We start from the raw sequence: 24,138 nt of genomic DNA, 5'->3' as shown, positions 1-24,138 counted from the left end.
GATATTATTCTTTAAAAAAATTGGAGAGATCACCCAATGTTGCTTTTTAGTCTAGCGATTTCAAATCATTTGTAAATGAAAACATGAAGCAAGTTTCGTGCTAGCCCTCTATTCATGTTTTCACAGGTAAACGGTAAAAATAGGACTACGTATCCTATTATCATTTCAGATTGATGAATATTTTAGAAGGAAAAAAGCTAATATTTTATATTGAAAATATGTCAAGGCCAAAAAAAATCCGTAAATGAGGAAAAAACTTGGGTATTTACTTTGAGCTAGCGTTGCAGAGATCATTTCAATTTTAAAATTCAAACACAGTTTAATTGTATCGAGTTACAAAGCAAGATTTACAATCCTTTTGTTAACGCTGTGTTGGGCCCTAATCCGATTAAGATCTGTGATCAAAAGCAATTTAAGATAATGGTTAGCTAAGACTGAGTTAACCACTTAATTATACACACTGCACTTTTCTTCCTATGTAAAAAAAAATAAAATAAAATAAAATAAATTGTAAAGCATTCAAGGGTAAAGTCAAAATCCCCGTTGTCTAGACTGCTCAGGAATGTTTCTCGTTTATAGATAAAACTCATTTTGCCTAATTTTAAGAAGAATTGAATTTTATTTTTAAGAATAAACAATGTATGAGAATATGGTCATGAACTGCAACCCCTCACGCCAGCATACTTCATGATTAGCGCGCGCGGTAAAACTAGCGCTTCATGAAAAGTATGGCGGCATGAAGCATTGCAGTCCATACCCTAATGTACTTTCAAATTTTTATATTCTGCTGAAAAATCTGTCGGGGCCTCCGTGGCCGAGTGTTTAGAGCATCGTGCTCAAAATTACACGGCCTCTCACCTCTGGTTGGCACGGGTTCGAATCCCGCTCGCGCCGGTAAGTGAGAAAGTTTCCCAGGTACATTGTATCTGGGTTCTCTCCTCCACCAATAAAAACACTGGTCGCCACCAGATAACTGAAAAATTGTTGAGTGTGGCGGTAAACATCAATCAATCAATCAATTTCTGTCGGAATTTCCAGTCGTTAAAATAGATGTGTAGCTATATTTATCAAAATTCATACGCTCATTGTTTACAACTGCAGCACATTCATGAGGAAAAGACTATCACGGCAGTTATGTCAATGATAATTGTTAGCTGCGGAAATTGTAAAATAAAACAAATTTTGAGCGTGGTCTACTGCAACGTTTAATTCATTACTGGACTAGAATTAGTATTCCCTGGTTTCCTTTACAAACATTATGACAGACATCGGTCACCATGTACCTTTCACCGATCAATTTCCATCTTAGAATGTAATTAAAGACAGTTGATATGTATCAGGTTACCAAATAAAGTTTACAATCCATTTCTTCAAAGGGTCACAAGTAGTGTACATAACTTCCATTTACCAACTTTATATTTACATTTCCGACTGGGTTTTTTCTGTGATAACTCTTTGAAGCCCCAGTGTGTTAATTTCCCATGTTCACGACTAGATGTAAATTTCTCATTTGCATGCAAATGAATGACGTCAATGGGCGGAGACTTTAAAAATCCACCTAGAATGCAATGTGTATTTCAATTTCTATTAGGCAGTATTTTCGATGTATCGATTTCATATTTTTATTTCCGATATGAATATAAGGAATCACACTCTAGTTTGTTGGATGTGTGAGGTGATACATTGTAAACTACAATAGAAAGCGTAATAATGTATGCAAAACGGCTTTACCAGTGTTTCCTTAAAATTGGTACTTAGGAATTTAAATTGATCTAGGCTCAATGTTATTATGATAATTTTACAGATGTTGCAGGATATTATACTCTTAAATCTCAACCATCAGCAAGATTTACAATTATCATATGGATATTCAAACTACCACCCGCCGTGTGTGTTCTTGCGCCATGTTCTCATGCATATATGCACACGTATCATTGTATTACTTGCAAGTCATGCAGCTCAGGGTTCCAGAGGAAGTATTGAGTGAAACGATGTCACTGAGTCGTAGAAAAAGGAGCCACACATTCACCCCCACACAAGACCACGAACCTCACACGAGACCACGAACCTTACACGAGATCACGAACCTTACACGAGACCACGAACATGACACGAGACCACGAACCTTACACATGACCACGAACCTTACACATGACCACGAACCTTATACAAGACCACGAACCTTACACAAGACCACGAACCCTACACGAGACCACGAACCCTACACGAGACCACGAACCTTACACGAGACTACGAACCCTACACGAGACCACGAACCTTACACAAGACCACGAACCCTACACAAGGCCACGAACATTACACAAGACCACGAACCTTACACGAGACCACGAACCTTACACGAGACCACGAACGTTACACATGACCATGAACCCTACACAAGGCCACGAACATTACACAAGATCACGAACCTTACACGAGGCCACGAACCTTACACGAGACCACGAACCCTACACGAGAACACGAAACTTACACGAGACCACGAACCTTACACGAGACCACGAACCTTACACGAGACCACGAACCTTACACGAGACCACGAACCTTACACGAGACCATGAACCTTACACGAGACCACGAACATTACACGAGACCACGAACCTTACACGAGACCACGAACCTTACACGAGACCACGAACCTTACACGAGACCACGAACCTTACACATGACCATGAGCCCTACACAAGGCAACGAACATTACACAAGACCACGAACCTTACACGAGACCACGAACATTACACGAGACCACGAACCTTACACAAGGCCACGAACCTTGCACGAGACCACGAACATTACACGAGACCACGAACTCTACACATGACCACGAACCCACACAAGGCCACGAACATTACACAAGATCACGAACCTTACACGAGGCCACGAACCTTACACGAGACCACGAACCCTACACGAGACCACGAACCTTAGACGAGACCACGAACCTTACACGAGACCACGAACATTACACGAGACCACGAACCTTACACGAGACCACGAACCTTACACGAGGCCACGAACCTTACACGAGACCACGAACCCTACACGAGACCACGAACCTTAGACGAGACCACGAACCTTACACGAGACCACGAACATTACACGAGACCACGAACCTTACACGAGACCACGAACCCTACACAAGACCACGAACCTTACACAAGTTTCGTTATTTTCTAATATTTTTATAGGCTACAATGTACTTCATTTTTATTGATTGCCAAGCTCCATGTGAATATATATAATAAAAATATCCCAAAGCCGATTGAGTATACTCGATTAGTTTCTGTAATTTTTCAGGAGCAGAAGTATATTTAACTCCACAAGATATGAACAATGTTAGTATCAGTATTTTGTATTTTCGTTAATCCAAATTGATACGTAGTTTCCTTCAGTTACATAAAAAAAATACCAAGATTTACAGCTGTCATTTAAAACAAACAACATTTGGCTATAAATCCTGCATTGATATTTGCAGACACCGTTTTACACTGCAATAGGCATGTCGTATATCGATAACACTCACACGCAAGAAATCGCAGGGTGGTTTCCTATATCAACCTGTAGTACCAAAAACAAAATGTTAATGACACACATAAAAAAGTCAAGCGACAATTGAACTAACTTTTGATTTGCCCTGTAAATTCGATGATGTATTCAACTAATACCATCAAATTAAAATCAGATTTTCTCAAACTGTTACACTGGAGAAGGATCTGATTTCACCGTTCACACTTCGTGAATGCCGTTATATCCGAATCGTCCTCGGTAGAATAATCGAAGAAGATGGCGGCGGCCACGAGCGATGTTAGAATGCCACAGAAAATATATTCTAACGATAATGGATGTATAGTATCTAAGATCCTTTAACGCTGATATTTGGAATTCGTTTAAACTTTTCATGGATTGACGTATACAATCCGAATACGCTTCAGTAAAATTATTCCTGATTGGTCCTTGATTCTTTGTCAAGCTATTGTTATTGGTCGAATATTAATTGAATTATTCATGAGACTGGGGTCAATAACATGACCTCAAATGCAAAGCTGTCAGATCCTTCTCCAGTGTAATGGTCAGAGAAGATTTGATTTTAATTAGATTGTCAACCAATAGTATTACTGTTCAATTTCTACAGGTGCAAGTTGCCAAATTATCCAAACGATACTTTCCTGAGCCAAGGTCCAGCGCATGACGATCTGGTAAAGGCCTACATCCCGACTGAACTCAACGTGGACGATGATGTGGTCTACAAGAAATGTGCAATTTTTTCTATCCCCGTCACGGGAAATGCGACCACCCCATCCGAACAAAGTTGTAGTTCTTGGGTTTACGACAAAACAGTGTACGAAAACACGTTCGCGTCTGAGGTAATTTTCAATATGATAAGATATTTTTCATTTTAAAAAAATCAATGAGTATGTGCAGAGCTGCGAATCTAAAGTTTTAAGCTTATGCGTAGTGAGGAAAAAAAGATAATTAGGATACTAGTACACTATAAACTTTCACATAATTTCACCTTGACCTTTAACCTTCAGGATATGGTACATTGAAGTATTGTTTCTCCTTTCAGTAAGGTGTCGTATTGATAATCAGATTTCATTGCTGTATCCCAAATACACGGTGTTCTGATCAGACCATTCGCATTTAAGGCGAAGGAACGAAAGTCCGAGGGCAACCGAGTAATACTGACATCACCCCTTCACCTCGCACTCTTGCCTCCGCGGCATCGCACTATCGCGCCATCGCATATTTGCCTGTTGAATCGCCTTTACATGTAGTTTACTCCCTCGCAGTTGGGTGTTGATGATACAGTGTGCGTGAAACCAGGGAAAATGGAGTTCGTCTGATGACACTGATACGGATGATTTCTTACTGTGGCTGTACACATTAAGTGTACCCATGTAGTAATTAATCCGGAAATCTTGAGTAAATTTTGACGATTGGTTGCCAGTCGTCAAATCTGCATACATTTCCACCCTGTCAATATTTCCCTGTTTACAGAATATTATTTCAATACTTACGTCAGTAATCTGGGGATTAGATCGCTCACCACAACCGGGATTTTTTATTCTTGCGCGGCATCAAACCAGAAACGTTTATCATACTGTAAGTAGTGACAAATTCTTCAATGGGACGTTAAACAAGAAACAAACAAGCGTCCGGCGTAAAAGAACACACTCGCCAAACACGTTTCTCTCTATATATATAATGTCCATTGTGTTTTTAGGAAATTCTGCTTACTATTTTTGCCATCTCCTGTTCTTTTATAATTAACCGTTACTGGGGACAGACTGTGTAATTCCTGGTATTGTTGTTTCCAGCAAGATTTGATCTGTGGAAAACAGATATGGGCAACCAATGCCAAAATGATCTTCTTTGCTGGTGTGCTGGTCGGTGCTCTCTGCTTGGGTGCTCTTTCCGACAAGTAAGCTGCATGTCATCTGTATTTAAATTCTTGATATAATGATAATGTACGTGTAAATGCCCTTGACAAGTCAAACTTGAAAACGTATGGGTTTGGGTTTTTTTCTGGAGAGAGACATTTTGTTATTTGTTTTATTGAACGACAGACCTTTTTGAACTTTTATCAGAATAGGAAGAAAGAAAACGCTGATTCTATCCATTTTATCCCTGCTGGCCTCCAGTTTGGCTGTTTCGTGGGCGGCCAATTTCTACGTATTTTGCGTGCTTCGATTCATTGTTGGATTTTCCTGTGCAGGGTTGTTCATGTCAGCATTTGTTTTAGGTAAATTAATGTAATCTTATTTGACAATCTATCTTTGTATTGTATCGTAAAAGGTATCATTGCATCGATAAAGCAAACCGTTGCTGATGTGAAGATTGCATTAGCAATAGCACTCTTTAATAACCCGCTAGATTTTACGTTTTCAAAATTGTCTGGTTTAAAGCCAAACATTTCTAAGACCAAGGCCATTTGGATAGGCTCTTAAGCTTATTCTACTGACACTTTGAATAACAACTCTGGAATACAATGGACCACAGAGCCTTATATATTAGGTATAAAATATACAGCAGATTTACAAAATGTAGAACAGCTGAATTTTGATGAAAAATTGGCAAATATCCATAAAGAAATTATTCAATGATCAAAAAGAAATGTTATTCCAATTGGTAAAATTACAATCATAAAAAGCGTATTGCTCTCTAAGATTACCCACCTCTTCTTATCTCTCCCCAGACCCAACACATTATGGATGAAAGAAGTAGAAAAATCTTTTTTTTTAAATTTATTTGAGGAGGGAAAAAATGATAAAATAGCAAGGAAAACAATGCAGTTGGACTTGGGTAGAGGTGGATGTAGAATGATCAATTTAGACATCTTTATCAAATCTCTTAAATTAACTTGGATAAGGCGATTGCTCATCAAAAATCTTATTCTCAGAAATTACACAATGTAATATCTCACATCTCTTTCAATATGGAGCAGACTACTCTAGGCAAAAAGCTTTTTCTACCAGTAATATTTTTTGGAAGGAAACTTTACTTTACTTTGCTGAATTTATCAATATTGTTCAAGTTAAAAACTTGCATGAAGTTCTTCTTGAACCCTTATGGTACAATAATAAAATTAAGATACAAAATAAAACAACCTTTTTCAAGAAACTGTATGACAAGGGTTTCTATTTAGTCTCAGATGCTCGATTGAAGTCAGCATTTCGCAAATTCTATGGTCGTTATAACGATCTAGTTCGTCAATACAACCTATCATTGGGTCAAATGCTGTCTGATGTGTTTCATACCGATTGTTAAGCCGTTCTTGGCACATTGATTTTGACTGCGGATAACTCCGTTTACTTGAACAGGATAGAGGGCTCACGGCGGGTGTGACCGGTCGACAGGGGATGCTTACTCCTCCTAGGCACCTGATCCCACCTCTGGTGTGTCCAGGGGTCCGTGTTTGCCCAACTATCTATTTTGTATTGCTTGTAGGAGTTATGAGATTGATCGCTGTTCGTTATCTTCACCTTGTATGTATTAGATAAAGATGGTAATTTCATTAAGTTTGAGCATATCTGTAATGAACATTTAGTTAAGGTAACTTTTACTTATTATGAAGGGCTTTAGAAAGCAATACTGAGATCTTGGCCGAATGTTCGACATCTGACATTAAACCAAACCTTAAAACCCTATCAGTCCATAGCTATTAAAATATCAATTAAAGATAAAAAAGGATCTAGCACTATATACGACTACCTTAGTAACACAGGAGAATATAGACCAATATGTGAATCAAAATGGGAACTTCACCTAGATCTACCATCTACATTTAATTGGAAAAAAGTAATATTATGTTTACCACTAAAGACACTGGACTGATATGGTTTACATACAGAATAATACACCGAATTATAGGTACGAATAATTATTTGCATAAGATAAAAAATTTTGATAACAAGGCTTGCTCCATCTGTTAGGAAGAACCAGAAACCATTATACATTTATTTGTTAACTGTCCACTTGTTGCCAGAATTTGGTCATGCCTGTCTTTTGGGATATTACAAAAGACAGGGAAAAGAGTGCAATTTGATTCACAAACAATAATATTTGGCTTATTCACTGAACATGAAAATATTATTAATCTTATTACTATGTTGGTCAAGAGATGTATATTTCCATTCTCTAGGAAAGGTTTACCTTTTACATTTAATGATATTTTGGCATATTTACAATTATACTATTCACATGAAAAAAGTCTTTATAACACAAATGTCTTTCTGAAAAGATGGTCAAAATGGAAATGTCTTTTTGAATAACTTCATTTTTCGTGCTGTTACTTTAAAATGCTACTCATGTTATTTTTGATTATTCTTCCCAACTGTGTGAATGCAAGGATGATAGTTGTCTTGTATGTTTATAAATGTTTTGAAAAGTACTAAGAATTAAAAAAAAAAAAAAAAAAAAAGATTTTACGTTCAATCGGCAATCCTTATATATACATTAACAACCTAACGTCATCGGTGTTGTTTGATGTTGTGAGCTCATGAAAGGTGAAGATAACGAACAGTGATCAATCTCAAAACTCCTAAGCAATATAAAATAGATAGTTGGACAAACACGGACCCCTGGACACACCAGAGGTGGGATCGGGTGCCTAGGAGGAGTAAGCACCCCCTGTCGACCAGTCACACCCGCCGTGAGCCCCTATATCTTGATGAGGTAAACGGAGTTATCTTCATATATCTTGAAGCACCTGTAACATTGATGATATTTTACTCTTGGTTCTCTAGGCATGGAGATCGTCGGACCATCCAAGCGTATGTGGGTTGGAATTGTGATCGAGTACTTCTTCGCCTTAGGACTGGTTCTTCTGTGCCTTATTGGATATCTCATCAGAGAGTGGAAGTACAATGAAATAACCCTGTCTGTTCCTTCCGCGATCCTGTTGAGCTACTGGTGGTAGGTACATTTGTGACCTTTGGTCAGCCGTTGGGGTTATTTATGACTTACAATGAAATCGGACACTCTTAGAAATCAGATTATCTATCGCATGAAAATCATTTCCTGTGATGAATGAAATATATCAACAGGAATACAAAAAGACATGTGCCAATTAATTTTATTATACTTTCATGTAAAATACTCGAATCTGATTGGTCGAGAAACATTTGAAAAAACATATTGTTACCCTCTGAGAACAGAAAGCACGTGCTCCGGGGTGATAGTATCTAGCAACAGGTAACAGTACTTTACAACGGGTGATGTTATAAAAAATTATCACATGCGTCAAATTTATGGGCGTACGGTTCGCCGTAGATTGTTAGACGACGTCGTTTGAGCGTTTGTAATAAACGCGAATAAGCGTGGGTACCTGTAAAGTGCGAAACGAAATCAAAACGAAACGAAATCTACCGAAACGAAACGAAACCTACCGAAACGAAACAGATTGTATAACCGAACTCTTTTAATCATAATAATTAAAAATGGTATCTTAGGCCCCTGTGAAAGTTACCACATATAAATAAAATTCGCCTCCCCTTTGATGTAGGCTTTCGGCTTGAATGATACAAAGTTTTAAAAGTTGGAAAGGGGGGGGGGGTAAGCAAAAATTACATATTTGAAGTTGATTAAATACCATATTGAATTAGTTTCGGATCCATAAATTTCAGAACGGAGGGTTACAATCTCAGAGGTCTGGGGAAACATACTAAACGAGGGATGGGGTCGCCGGCGTTGGATCCGCTTTTGGGCATAGATCTATACATTGTTTGAAGAAACTGGTGTACGAGAAAGTTGAAAGCAGGAAGAGCTCTTAACCTCTTATTTTATCTCTAACTGCTGAGGTGCGAATACTTTCAATAATGGAAAAAATTAAATAGTATACCATATTATATTAATGCAATTCGGTAAGATATATACAATGTATACATGTATTATTAAAAAATATAATCGATATATAGTGAGTCTAAAGATAACTCTATACATTTGGGGTGTTGCTAAGACGGGGAATTGAAAACAGGACGGAAAACGGAAATTTTTATGCAATAATATCAAGAGGAGGTCAGCATTTTGTAAAATCAAAAGGCTTATGAACAAGGGAAGCAGAAATTACAAAAAGAACGGGAGGACATACTCAGAATCCACCGTTTGATATACTACATACAAATACACAATATCCACATGTATACATAGATTTGTCTTTAGAGCAAAAAATACTGAAACATGTATAATTTATGCCCAAAGGCGGATCCAACGCCGGCGACCCCACCCCTCGTTTAGTGTGTTTCCCCAGACCTCTGAACTGTGAGACTGTAACCCGACGTTCTGAAATTTATGGATCAGAAAGTGTTTGCACATGGTATTTAATCAACTTCGGATTTGTACTTGTGCTTACTCACCACCACCCCTTCCAACTTTTAAAACTTTGTATCAGTCAAGTCGAAAGCCTACATCAAAGGGGAGGCGAATTCTATCTATATGTGGTAACTTTCACAGGGCCTAAGATACCATTTTTAATTATTATAATTAAAAGAGTTCGGTTATACAATCTGTTTCGTTTCGTTTCGGTAGGTTTCGTTTCGTTAGATTTCGTTTCGTTAGATTTCGTTTCGTTTCGTTTAGCACTTTACAGGTACCCAATAAGCGTATCCATATACGAGATATCGCAAGACCAGACCTAAGTTTTTCTGCTTTGCTTTGTATATAATATTCAGTATAATAAAACAAATATTGCATGTAGTTGAGGGTAACATTGAAATTTTCATCCCTCAAGAAACCATTGTCAACCTCGGCTACGCCTCGGTTGACAATAGTTTTCTCGGGATGAAAATTCTCAATGTTACCCTCAACTACATGCAATATTTATATAATACATAAGGAGCTTTGTTTGGGAAAAACATTTTTAGTCTGTCTGATGAGAGGACAGGGGACATCGTTCTTGAAGTCTGAAATATCGACATATGGTGACTGGTGGTTTCCTTCTCCTGCCTTACGGGATAAAATATATTTTAGAACCTGCTGTCCCATACAAGACAAAAATCCATTTTATAGAAAATTTCGTTGTTTTTTTTTTATTATTACTATTTGGGGGGGGGGGGTGTTGTTGTTGTGGTGGTGGTGGTGGTGGTGGGTTTTTTTTTTTAATTTTAGTATTCAGGATGTAAAAGACGAACTATAAAATGATATAAAAGGAAAAGGTAACATCGTCATGGTTAAGTCAATATGATTCAAAACATTTCACGGGATTACCATTTTTTTTTTAATGTCACAAATATTCTGCACGTTGCCACCAATGCCATTACGTCTTCCGGCCGAGCAGATGTTCGAGAAGCTCTGCAATGAGAAAGTACTTAAACCTTTAGTAATACAAATGTTCTTATGTTCCGTCGTTAGTTGTAAAGTCTACCATGGTTATAGCAAAGTAGTGCCGCGGTCATTATTCTGAGATATATATTCACACGTAATAACTGATTATGAGAAAAATCATACTCATCTCGCTTGCACTACGTGTTTCGCTAAATACAAAAATAAGGTCAATAACTGATAATTATCCCCTCGCGCAACTAGTTGCAGAGGGGATATAGCATCGCTACTGTGCGTGTGTCCATGTGTGTGTTTGTGTGTGTGTGTGTCCATTACAGCTTGTGGGCAAGATTTAAAGAGAACCTTTGCACTAACAATTCTTAGCCTTTGCATACATATGTGGCATTGTACAAAGACGAACCCTATTCATTTTCAAGTTAATCGGTGAAATATTTCTTAAAATATCGCGTCTTTACTACCTAAAAACCGTGAAATTTTATGTACGAGTTGACAATACTCACTTCCGGTTAATTCAAACTGGTACCCTGTCAAGTTACGATTCTGGTCGTACCAATTAACAGGGAACCAGTTTAAAGAAAACGAGACAGCTTACCTTAGCTTACGTCTGCTGCAGATCATGTAAGTTTGTATTTGTGCATTGTCATATTAGGCCTAGTGCACGTTGGCGTGCGCAAAGACAGTCTGTAGGAATTAAAAGCGCTATCTCTGACACGGAGTAATCAAAATAATTTGATGAACGTCGCGGTTTCATTACAAGATTACCCCACGTGTTTACAATACAGAATTAATTCAGATTACCACACGTGTCTGTTTACAGAATTAATTCTGAATTAATTCTTGAGGCGTACGTAATTCTTGAAAGCTATAAAGATATTTCACAAGCTTCGTCGACCTGTCAACACCGGTATATTGTCTTTTTACATAACGAAAAAAATATTGCTTCCGTGGGAATTTTCTGAGTTCATGCATTCTGCATACAACAACTGTGAGGTATATTCAGGTAAGTAAATTACTGAAATTTAGTGCATACGTGATATGTTTCTGCTGGAATAAGGGAAACTGGCCAATAACGTATGTATATGCCCCCCCCCCCCTCCAGATAATATGCACCTTGATAGGTTTATTAAAAATGCCATATTAAAAATACCACCACCACCACCACCACCACCACTTAATAATGTTAGAGGTATCTGAATTTTAATCAATAATAAATAGCTATACATATTTAACAAAAACCTATATATGAATATATAAAATAGGAAGAATAAGGGAAACTACACAATCACATACCCCCCCCCCCCCCAAATGATATGCACCTTGATAGGTTTATTAAAAATGCCATGTTAATTATGCCCCCACCACCACCACCAAATGATAATAGAGGTATCTGAATTTTAATCAATAATAAATAGCTATACAGTATAATCTGTCTAAACCGGCTGTGTGTGGTTCCAAAGAAATTGGCCTGTTTACACAGAGTACGGAGTGCAGAATGTTAGACAGTGAATCTCTCATACTTTTCATTATGCATACATGTGTAATGATTACTAACGTTTTATTATATCGCAAAAGAATTCAAAATGTGAAACTATAAATGTCAGTGTCATCCTCGTGTTCTTTTGAAAAAGTTTCAATTTTTATTAAACGGTATAAAAATCTGGTAATTATTATTATATTATATATATATATGTATGTATATATATATATATAAATATATCGATATATTGGCCTCATTTATGCCTTGATAATGCATGCATATGTTCATGATATTTCCTGCCGCGAGGGGATGCTCCGCTTAGCGGTGCCCTTGTTCAATTTTATAATCATAAGAATTAATCATTACATTGTGCAAAACAACATTTCTCGACCTCGGAGGTTGTCCTACAACATCCACGAAAACGCGAACTTTATTTCTCAAATAAGTGAACGAAACTGGAACTAATTCCATATCATCCACAGAAACGGTTACTGATCTACAATAAATTATCCTTGATTCGTCGAGTGGTATTTACATTTAGCGATGTTTTGTCAGTAGAATACTGATGATATTTCAATGTATCATATTTCTTGATAAAAACATTGACCTTTCAACTTGACTTAAACCTAGAGTATATAGATGTGTAGGTTGTCTGTACCATAGATTTAATCTTAATCAATCAAGTGACAGTAAATTCATGATTAATGAGGTTGACGATGTAACACTTCTCACAATCTTGACAAGGCAATGGAAATCAAAATCGCGGTGTCCGGAGGTGTGTGGGAATTATCTCTTGTATCGCTTATGTAAATATAGCGGTATTTGGTACATTTGTACGTTTGACGGAGGAAAGTTTGCTGATTCAAGTGAAAACCGCTAGTTTGTAAGAAAACCTATTAGTCATATACCGATTTGGCGGTTTTTATTGTATAGATTGTGCATTGTGTCTGAGATATTTTCTTTGGACACAGTACGGGTACTTTTTTTTTTTTTTTTTTTTTTTTTGATATTTGCATACGACGTGCCTATCCGGCGTATAGGGGAAATCAAGAAAGTGTTTTGAAAAATATCTAAATATTAGTCTTACAAAGATTAATTGCTGTTGTTTGTACGTTTAATTTTTATCTGTTATTAAAGCGAGAGTAAAAAAACAGGGGGGGGGGGGTATTGTGATGTTCAAAATCGCGACGTGCAAATCGGAGTAGCAGGTACCACATTGCCAATCTAGCAAATAATCAGCATCCTGGCGTGGTATAGATTAGGGGTACACGTATCAGCACGATATAGGCCATGTTTGATTCCTTGCCAGTTCATTTTCATATGCATTGTAAAGCACCTTTGAGCGTACATAGTGTATGAAAAGGGTGCTATATAAATATGGTATTAGTATTATTATTTTGTACCGGTATATGACTAAAAATTTACATTTCCAATATTTTTGTTTTTGATATCTCCACAAATTGTAATGACAGTCATTTCCTCATGAATGTGCTGCAGTTGTAAACAATGCGCGTATGAATACAGATAAATATAGTACTTCTATTTCAAGTTTTGAACAGTTGGGGAATCCGACAGAAATGAAAATAAAATGTAGACATAAGAAATACATTTCATTTTTGAAAATACATGATGGTATATTCACATTCCCAATCTTTTTACCTTCGATATATTTACCAGTGGTAATGATAGCCATTTCCTGAGGAATGTGAAGGATGTGCGTATGAATCTTTGTACATCTGTAAATACAGTACAACTATTCTAACGGCTGGGAATATTTCAGTAAAATGTAAATATGAAGACTAAGATTCAATTTTGAAAATATATGAGGTTACGCGCTTCATGGAGTATGCTGGCGTAAAGCATCGCAATTCATACTCTTATTAATTTTCAAAAATGGAATTTATTTCTTAATTAGCTACTTTTCTTTTAAAAAGCATGTTTGGTCTCTGTAAACTATATATCGAAACTCAAATCTGATGCTTATACAAAATCTCCTGATTGTGAATTTTTCAGTGTTTGAAAAATTCACTTTCTTTCGCTGTCATTCATTGGGCACATCTGAATTTCACCTTCTTCTTTTTTAAATTCTCTCTTCAAATAATGTGTTTACCAAAATCCTTTGAAAACTTCCATAATGCAGTACTGTATCTAAATATTTGAATGATACACGTATTTCATGCATTCGTAATCTTTGAAAATCACACCTGTTCTCACATATTTTAATGTTTGTAATAAAATGAATATTTAAGATTGCTTTTTCTGTTTCCATTTTCAAGTGTCATATTACAATTCCTGAATGTTTCCTTGGATATAGTTTAGAATGCTTAGGATACGAGCGGCCAGTTTGATGCTTGTTACCAAAACAGCGTTCTTACCATAGTATTGGCACACCCTGTTCCTGTACGAAGGTCACCATGTCTTGTCACAATGGGTTCCTGTTTGATTTCAGTTATCTGCATATGTATTGCATTACGAGTATTATAAGATTTAACATACAATAAAATGGAGAGAGGTTGATATAGATAACAAAACCCTACAAAGGGTCTGTCTCGTGCTAGATCCGGTTTGGATGTCTCGTGCTAGATCCGGTCTGTCTCGTGCTAGATCCGGTTTGGATGTGTCGATCATAGATACTCGATCAAATTTCCAAAACTGTTTGACAGCCGTATTCTAAGTCTATTAACTGTTTGACAGCCGTATTCTAAGTCTATTAACTGTTTGACAGCCGTATTCTAAGTCTATTAACTGTTTGACAGCCGTATTCTAAGTCTATTAACTGTTTGACGGCCGTATTCTAAGTCTATTAACTGTTTGACGGCCGTATTCTAAGTCTATTAACTGTTTGACGGCCGTATTCTAAGTCTATTAACTGTTTGACGGCCGTATTCTAAGTCTATTAACTGTTTGACGGCCGTATTCTAAGTCTATTAACTGTTTGACAGCCGTATTCTAAGTCTATTAACTGTTTGACAGCCGTATTCTAAGTCTATTAACTGTTTGACAGCCGTATTCTAAGTCTATTAACTGTTTGACAGCCGTATTCTAAGTCTATTAACTGTTTGACGGCCGTATTCTAAGTCTATTAACTGTTTGACGGCCGTATTCTAAGTCTATTAACTGTTTGACGGCCGTATTCTAAGTCTATTAACTGTTTGACGGCCGTATTCTAAGTCTATTAACTGTTTGACAGCCGTATTCTAAGTCTATTAACTGTTTGACAGCCGTATTCTAAGTCTATTAACTGTTTGACAGCCGTATTCTAAGTCTATTAACTGTTTGACAGCCGTATTCTAAGTCTATTAACTGTTTGACAGCCGTATTCTAAGTCTATTAACTGTTTGACGGCCTTATTCTAAGTCTATTAACTGTTTGACGGCCGTATTCTAAGTCTATTAACTGTTTGACGGCCGTATTCTAAGTCTATTAACTGTTTGACAGCCGTATTCTAAGTCTATTAACTGTTTGACAGCCGTATTCTAAGTCTATTAACTGTTTGACAGCCGTATTCTAAGTCTATTAACTGTTTGACAGCCGTATTCTAAGTCTATTGTTACTTTGTTTGCAAGTAAATATTTACATTCCGATGTTAATATCGGTTTACTTAAATTATTGTCAGAAAGTCTAAACTAAGACGAAGTACTGCACAAGTACAGGTAATTTGATTTGTGCTTTAAAGCACATGTCTGTTTTTATTTTTTGTTTAAAGATATGCGCTGAGCTAAAATTAATATTTAGATGATATACTGTGCTAAAACGGTTAAAGAAACGTCAATCTGATAAAGATAAGATCTTTGATCCGCTCCCAAAATATAAACTCGTCAAGAAAGTCGGACTGGACAATAGAAGAGGGGCTCGGTAGAATAACTATGACACTTGGAGCTGATCAAAAATTTCTGTCAAAATATATACATGTATATTAGGAGGAATAATACGCCTGAGAAATCTGATGTACACATCACATGTACATAGAAAGTGGAGGATGTGTACAATAAAACATTCATTTACATTATTTAGCTTAAAAATACAGAATTTTAGTACCGGGGTGAAAGAAAGCAAACAAAATTAAAATCCCTGCTAGACTCGAACCCATGATCTGCAGATCAGTAATCGACATCTTGGCCTACTAAGCCTGATCCCACCTCTGGTGTGTCCAGGGGTCCGTGTTTGCCCAACTATCTATTTTGTATTGCTTATAAGAGTTATGAGATTGATCACTGTTCGTTATCTTGACCTTTCACACACACACACACACACACACACACACACACACACACACACACACACACATATATATATATATACATACATAATTATATATTCATTTATGTTTTCAATAGAGCGTCAGCCATCGTAACGATTTATTATTTCCTTTTTTTTTTTTTTTTTTAGCAAGAATTATTCCCAAACAAATTCTGGATTGATAATGGACAAGGGTGCTTTTTGTATAGGGAAAATTGAAATCTCTGGGGGACCTTAGATTAAACGTCGGTATTACCGGTGTAACCGTGGTGGCGGTCGCTGGTGCTCAGGGTCGCTCTTAATAGAATATATAGGGAAAAGAACGACTCGGATCACCGGCTTCTGCGCATGCGTGGTATTTAACTCGAAGCGGTGCCCTACTGGTTTTAAATCCATAGTAATAATAAACCCCCTTCTCCGTTTTCTGTTTCGTATGCACATCATAACTTGAAAGATACAAATTAACTTGTATTATCCAACTCCAAAATTGATATTTTAATGCATAAGATTTCTGAATTATGTCTAAGATATCTAATAACGAATAAACAACTTGAAAACAATGGCTGTTTATTCAAAGCATGTTTACAATAGTGTTATCTCCATAACAATTCCTAAGTCATCTTTTATATTTTAATCACATGACAACAGGTGTGAACAAGGCACAGCTAGACGCCTTAAACTTGGATTAACGTGCAGGTGTAAACAATTACCTGTAAATAAAATAACACCAGGTTATTCTACCGTGACCAACCTTCGTAATCATAAGTACAAATACCACTCGCCCAATTTACGAACAATACGTAGGCACATATTCAACATTGTTTTATTATTTATTTATCTATTTTGCATAGTATGTTTCTTCTCTCACCCTCTTTTATTTCAAATATATTTTCTGATTATCTGAATTCAAATTATCTCCGATATGCGAACAACCACACATCTACTGTATACAACTTGGAGGTTTACTTTGGGTGTTTTTGTACAAAAGTGGAAGACTTTCCTATTACGAGATAATTCTTTTTGTGTTAAAATTTAACCAACTAGACTCTATATACATGTACATATAGCAGGATCGTGTATAGGAACCAGCAGGCATAAGGGATCGTGCCATCCTTATTCCCAATAAAAACCATAAGACAACAAAACTAACGTCTGGCGGCTTTTTTCGTCTTTATTTACCTAATATCTATTTATTTATTTTCAAGGTCAACGTATATCTGTTCACTTATGCCCCAACTATAATTGCTTACAAAGGACACGTTTCAGTTTCACGAAATTAGTCAAAATAGGATTCATGTTTGGTATACGGACAAAAAGTCACAGGATAAACGTCACTGGACAGAAAGTCACAAAATATGTAGAAAAGTCACAAAAATGACTTAGCAAATGAGACCCCATATATACTTGCTTTTTTGTAAGATAATAATAACAGGTGGTACCCAAATGCTCACTAAAGCTGTTGTTCAGACACCAGACATTTCTTACAGTGGATAGGAGGTACAAGGGAATACATGTCATCATTATTGATGTTTGTTTTGCCACATTTAGCACCTTCAGTTCATTATTAAATGTTCATTATCAAATAATAAGAAAGGAAAAATCATTAACTTGTTTATATATCAATTATTATATGATAGTTCACTTCTTGTTTTGACAATGATCTGGAGTGAAAGGAAGCCAACCATAATTCTGTCATCATTATATGTAATATGTAGTATACTAAACCAAATGATCATCAAGCTTATTTCATCGAAATAAGAAATCTCTCTTTTTAAAAATCAAAATGATATTTTACAATAAATATGATAAAAGGAATAACAATTTTATAATTATTATCAAAATCTCATAGAAAATATAAAGTTTGCATATATATTTTCTTAAACTTTACAAAAAGAACAGACATGTTTTCAAATATATATAAAAAATCAATAGTTTTTTATTTTCTTATAAACTGTGACTTTTTGTCCTATGACATTTTGTTCTACTATCATAAAATTCTAATTGTGACTTGGTCTTATTTTCTTATAAAATTGTGACTTTTTGTCCTGTGACATTCCCAGGGAAACCTATGGAAATATGCCGCACATATAAGGAGAGCTCTTCTGACAAAGTAAAGCTCGAGAAGAAAACCGGCCCTTTTAAGGGCCACAGAAATATTTCGAAAAGATGCCTCAAATAACATACATTCAGAGAGACGAAATCTTTTTAAGAGTCGAAACATATACTCCCTAATTACCAGCATACAACCTCACCGAACTTTCTATCAAACACATAAAAATCCACAAATCATTTGTTTTCAGTCTTTATGGTCCGAAATATACGTATAAAATTGGCATATCTTTTTTTTAAAAAATAGCCAAAGTAGAAATGTAATTGAAGAGAATAAAAATATATCCTATTGCAATTGGTGTGGAATATTGGTCATATACTTTCTTCAGTAAATGGCTTAATTATGCATGTATGAATGCATTATGCTGAAGGGGGGGGGGGGGGGTCCTTCATGCAAAAAACTGAGCTGAAAGACTGTGGTATCATTGGGGGTTTTCCAATTCAAATGTAATATGCGCTTAATTCAAATTTTTAACAAGGGTTAAGGATATGTTCTCTTGCCCAAAGGAGAAGGTTGGTTTAAATGGGACATTTTAATGCATTTTTGACTATGTAAATGTCAAAAGGAATGATTTAATATGGTGCATGTCAATGCATGTTCGAAAGAAATTTTTGTTCCTCCCCCGGAAAAAAAAAAAAAAGATTTAAAATGGGACATTTTAATGCATTATTGACCGAATTTCTTGCTCCTTCTTCCTTTCATTTATAGTCACCACATGCTTTATATCTTTGGTTGTGGTTAAAAGAAATAAGAAGACCTAGGGGAGGGGACTCACCCCCACCCCCTCTAAATCCGCAACTGCATAGATATGTAGACTTCTTTATATTTTGAATTAAGGTATGCCATGTATAATGAAAGGATAATGAAGAATTTAGATCAACATAAATGTTTATTGTCAAATAATGATGAAAGTGAAGCAGATGAAATTCACATGACTGGTGAATGATTCGAAGCTAACATTTTTGCACTTAAGACTTTTTAGAAGAGTTGTCTGCCCTTTGTATAAATAAGAAAAATCTAATTTTCTAAATATGTATGTGGTCAATGATTAATTTTATTTCATATTTTCATTAAGAGAAAGTGTATGCAACTTTCTACCAAGAGATTTGTATGAAACTATAACTTCTTTTTAAAATATTGTAATAAAACATGCTTCATATTTTGTCAGAACTGACTAGGGTATGGTCTGTAAAAGTTGCACAAGGTGCAAATGGGTGGCGGTTTGATTTGAACTAGATAATTTAAGTGTAGTTTCAGAATTCAGGAGAGAAAAAATGGGGAAAATAATTATTTTGAATTAATTATGAGCGTCGGTGTCTGGGGTCGCTCTTCAGAATGACCGTTTCATATTTTGTCAGAACTGACTAGGGTATGGTCTGTAAAAGTTGCACAAGGTGCAAATGGGTGGCGGTTTGATTTGAAATAGCTAATTTAAGTGTAGTTTCAGAATTCGGGAGAGAAGAAATGGGGAAAATAATTATTTTGAATTAACTATGAGCGTCGGTGTCTAGGGTCGCTCTTCAGAATGTAAACCTGAGTCGGTCAAAAACAGGCACCTATCTTCTTAGTCAGGTTAGTGTTACATAACCATGATAAGTTTATTGGATTGGCTAGTTGTGCTTTGTGCTCATTTAATTACAAATGAAAATTAGTCATGGGGCTTGGATTATTCTGACCACAAACTATGTCGAAAATCTGCTTTAAATTCATAATTCATAAGTAATTGCGCAAAAGATTAAAACTAAATACCTAAGCATTTCAACACCTACATAAAAATATTTCATTGACATAGCTGATGGCTTTTCGATATTAAAAAACACAATAGAGGAAATTCGAGTCACAACTTTGTTTTGAATTAAACTGGTACAGTGTGATCATGATTCGCATTTATTCATACTAGCAATTAAATCATAGACAATAAAAACAATATCATTTACTTTTTCTTTTTAAACCACTATCTTACTTTCAAGGTATTGTTATCATAATCATAATGATATAAATCAGTCGAGACTCGATCGCTCGAGTACAGGACGACATTGGTGGGATGCCGATCTCGATGATTCTTGCATGTAAAATGAATAATTATTAGTAAGTTTCTGTTGATATTTTTGCTAAAGGAGCTGCACTAGTTATATAATTTAATATATTAGTTAAAATGCACGTCTTCTTAGTAAAATATGTGCATAAATGAAGTTCATATGCCGATCACTATTTCAGATGTAGAATTAAAAACCAAAGCATTTTCTGGTTTTTAAAACAAAATAATTCAATAATACCAATTGTTTTATTGTCTTTTGGTTTTTTTTCATCACCAAACTTCACACTAATTGCTGATTACAACCATATAAAATGTTTACAATTACCTATGGGTCGAATTATGTGAGCGTCGAACAGCAGGGCTACCGCTATATTTAGAGCGACCCTGAGCACCAGCGACCACGATCACCGCTACACCTGGACTGATATAACCGGTGCATGATTAACTACCGGTTTATGCCTTAGAACTGTAACGTGTGTCCAGCCGAGCGGTCACTATTTATCTGTGGACACGTACCCGGTTACACCCGGGATTCTGCAATGCATATGATTTACAGGAATGCCTGTTGTCTACAAGGCAAGAAACGAACTTATTCAATATATTTACGATGATTGTTTCAGCCAATTTACCTAATCAATATATTTACTACGATTCGTATTTCAAAAGCAAGATATAATTCAACAAGGATTTAACCTAACCCTTTACTTCCCTAAATCCAATGTCCCCGGACAACTGGCCCTTACCAATGGTTCAGACTACCGACCTGAGGTTTCTTACCAGCTGATGTCTCCAGCTCACTTTGACACTAGGGTACAGACTTATTCAGCCTTTATTGCCAAGTGTCAAAGCTACGCTGGTTGATTAGCTAGCCAACCTACACTATAAGGCTTATTCAGCCCTAACGTAGCTAACCTACACTATAAGGCTTATTCAGCCCCAAGGTAGCCTTTTTACTTACACAAGATCAGCTTATTCAGCTTCTCTTATGGTGTTCTCTTCACAGCTGCGGAGATCAGACTAACTGATCTGCGATCGACCGCTGTATATATAGCATTGGCCCAGTTCATTTCACTGTAGGGAAAACAGGTTATCACCATGGCAAAACCCCATACCACCCGAGTTTCTTTGATTGGTATAACCTGATTCATCACAGAACTAAGAAATGCAATTTTACAGGTTGCTTCCTGAATCCCCTCGCTGGCTGGTTAACCGAGGACGACTGGAGGAAGCAAAGGTCATCATTCGCAGAATAGCCAAACGAAACAAGGTCCAAGTCACCGAGAAGCAGTTGGATGCATTGGAATGCGACGAAAAGGTTACGGGTCAACTTTGGCACCTGTTTACGTCACGGGTGCTGCTTGTCCGAACACTGATCATTTTCTTTAATTGGTAAATAGCTGAAGGGGCATCTTACTATTCAATCAATTGGCTATTTTTTCCTTGTGTATTTGTAGCTCTTTTCTTTTGTCTCCAAACTTCCTAACCATGTTGGCAGATCTATACTGCGTGTATTAAGTTTAGTATAACGGCGCCTGAAATGATTCTTGTTTCTTTAGGTGTGTTGTAAGCATGGTGTACTATGGACTCTCTCTGAATTCTGGGAACCTGGCCGGGGATTTTTACCTGAATTTTTTCCTGACTGGTCTTGTAGAATTCCCGGCTTATACGCTATGTTTGGTGTTATTGGATCGAGTCGGAAGAAAGAAATTACATTGCGCGTGCATGGTGCTCGGAGGACTAGCTTGTATTTCCACCATATTCACTGTTCTGTACCTCGGCAAAAGTAAGCTGTTCAGACTCTAGGATTTTATATCGGCTTAGACTCTGTTTAATATCTTTGTCATCATTCCAATATCAAATAAAAAACTATGCTCGCGAACTACCAAAAATGACTTCATCTCCAACAGCTCCCGTAGGGATCTGGGTTAGAATAGGTCTTTAGTAACCCTTGCTTGTCGTAGGAGGCAACTAAATGGGGCGGTCCTTCGGATGAGACCAAACCGAGGCTCCGTGTCACAAAAGGTGTGACACGATCCCCGCTCAAAGGCCATAAGCGCCGAGCATAGGCCAAAATTTTGCAGCCGTTCACTGGCATTGGTGACGTCATCATATGAGTGAAATATTCTCAGCGGGATGTTAAACATAATACAACCAAACCACAACAATGATATTGTCAAAGAATGTATGGCTGTAATTTTTTTTTTTAATATTTCCCTGTTTACATCGCACATAAACCATCATAAGAAGAACATCAGAATGATTTGTCTTTTTCACGGGTAGGGTGGTGGTGGTGGTGTTGATTTTGTTGGTCCTTGTATATTAAACAAAGTACGAACGATAATGATGTATGACGTTTAAACAGCAAATTACAAACTCGTGCATCTTCTAAACGTCTGCTTTTCTTCTTTTCATCTAGCGTCAATTCTGTTTTAAAAAACGTAAAAACTGTTGGTTTTGCATTGGTGATCGTCCGTTTTGTAATCGAAAGTCTGTTGATTTTGCAACTAAGGATGATTTAGTTTTAAGTGTGTCTGTTACATGTATGCATTTCTACAGGTTTTGTATTTACGTGTTTTTTTTTCACTCTCTCCGTGGCCCATACAAACGGCAATGAAAATTAGATTGATTCAAACTGTGTCTTTGTTGTTGCAAATTCTTTTGATAGGTCTTTTTGTAAAATATTGTGTACATAGATTAAGCATTTTTGCTCCTCGTAACTTGACAGAGGGCAAATTTTGATTACAGTTAATTTGTAAAATGTATACATAACCGTTTGATTAGGTCACCAGATGTACTCCACAGTTATCTTGGCGATGTTGGGTAAGATTGGAGCGGCCGCAGCGTTCGCCGTTATATACGTGTGGTCGGCGGAGCTGTACCCCACCGTGGTCCGTAACGTTGGAATGGGCGCCAGCTCGTCCTGTGCTCGTGTTGGAGGGATGTTATCGCCGTATATCGCGGACCTCGTAAGCTTCCCACTTTATATATGGTTTCTTGTGCTTTCCCCCTGTTATTTATTTAAGATCTCTTTAATCCAGCAGTGCATCAAAAAACAAATCACTATGTTGTAATTTTTGGTAATCAATTAAAAAGATATGAATTAATAGCAAATGAATTATCCTTTAGATTTATGAACTTTGTCTCTCTTTTTTATAGAATGGGATAGTTGGCGGTCATTTTGGTCAGGCACTTCCGCTGGTTGTGTTTGGAAGTGCGTCCGTGTTAGCAGGATTGCTTTCTCTCATTTTACCGGAGACATTGGGAGCTAATCTACCAGAGACCATAGAGGACGGCAAAAACTTTCCTCTTCAAAAGTATGGCTATATCATTCTAATTATAGAAGCCCGTGAATTAAAATACGAAGAAATACTATGCATGAAGGTTAAACGATGTCTCGTCATATAATACGTATTAAATTTGGGTTATTTTGCTTGCTCCCAGTTTTTATTGCTTGCACCGTGAAAATGATTGAAATTT

The 24,138-nt window shown here is 36.6% G+C and overlaps 1 protein-coding gene and 1 long non-coding RNA gene across 3 annotated transcripts in view; one reads left to right on the top strand and one right to left on the bottom strand.

The window, feature by feature from the left end:
• Positions 1-24,138, top strand: part of LOC125674230 (organic cation transporter protein-like) — a 38,823-nt gene that overhangs the window by 1,871 nt on the left and 12,814 nt on the right. Inside the window, exons 2-9 of one of the 2 annotated variants that reach the window (XM_048911336.2) lie at positions 4,151-4,382; positions 5,337-5,440; positions 5,607-5,761; positions 8,265-8,433; positions 21,838-22,050; positions 22,218-22,444; positions 23,443-23,627; positions 23,818-23,975. In XM_048911336.2, coding sequence (XP_048767293.2) covers positions 4,151-4,382; positions 5,337-5,440; positions 5,607-5,761; positions 8,265-8,433; positions 21,838-22,050; positions 22,218-22,444; positions 23,443-23,627; positions 23,818-23,975 — 1,443 coding nt within the window. The remainder of the gene's footprint in view (positions 1-4,150; positions 4,383-5,336; positions 5,441-5,606; positions 5,762-8,264; positions 8,434-21,837; positions 22,051-22,217; positions 22,445-23,442; positions 23,628-23,817; positions 23,976-24,138) is intronic. The other variant, XM_048911337.2, reaches the window with a different exon arrangement.
• On the bottom strand, positions 17,064-20,777 carry LOC130053371 (uncharacterized). Its single transcript, XR_008801932.1, has 2 exons — positions 20,561-20,777; positions 17,064-17,223 (listed from the first exon to the last, which is right to left on the bottom strand). It is a non-coding gene; the product is annotated as an uncharacterized LOC130053371 (long non-coding RNA).

The sequence above is a fragment of the Ostrea edulis genome, chromosome 3 (genome assembly GCF_947568905.1).
Source record: "Ostrea edulis chromosome 3, xbOstEdul1.1, whole genome shotgun sequence".
Lineage (NCBI taxonomy): Eukaryota > Metazoa > Mollusca > Bivalvia > Ostreida > Ostreidae > Ostrea > Ostrea edulis.
The sequence above is the reverse complement of the archived record's forward strand: the minus strand, read 5'-3'. Positions and strand labels throughout refer to the sequence as shown.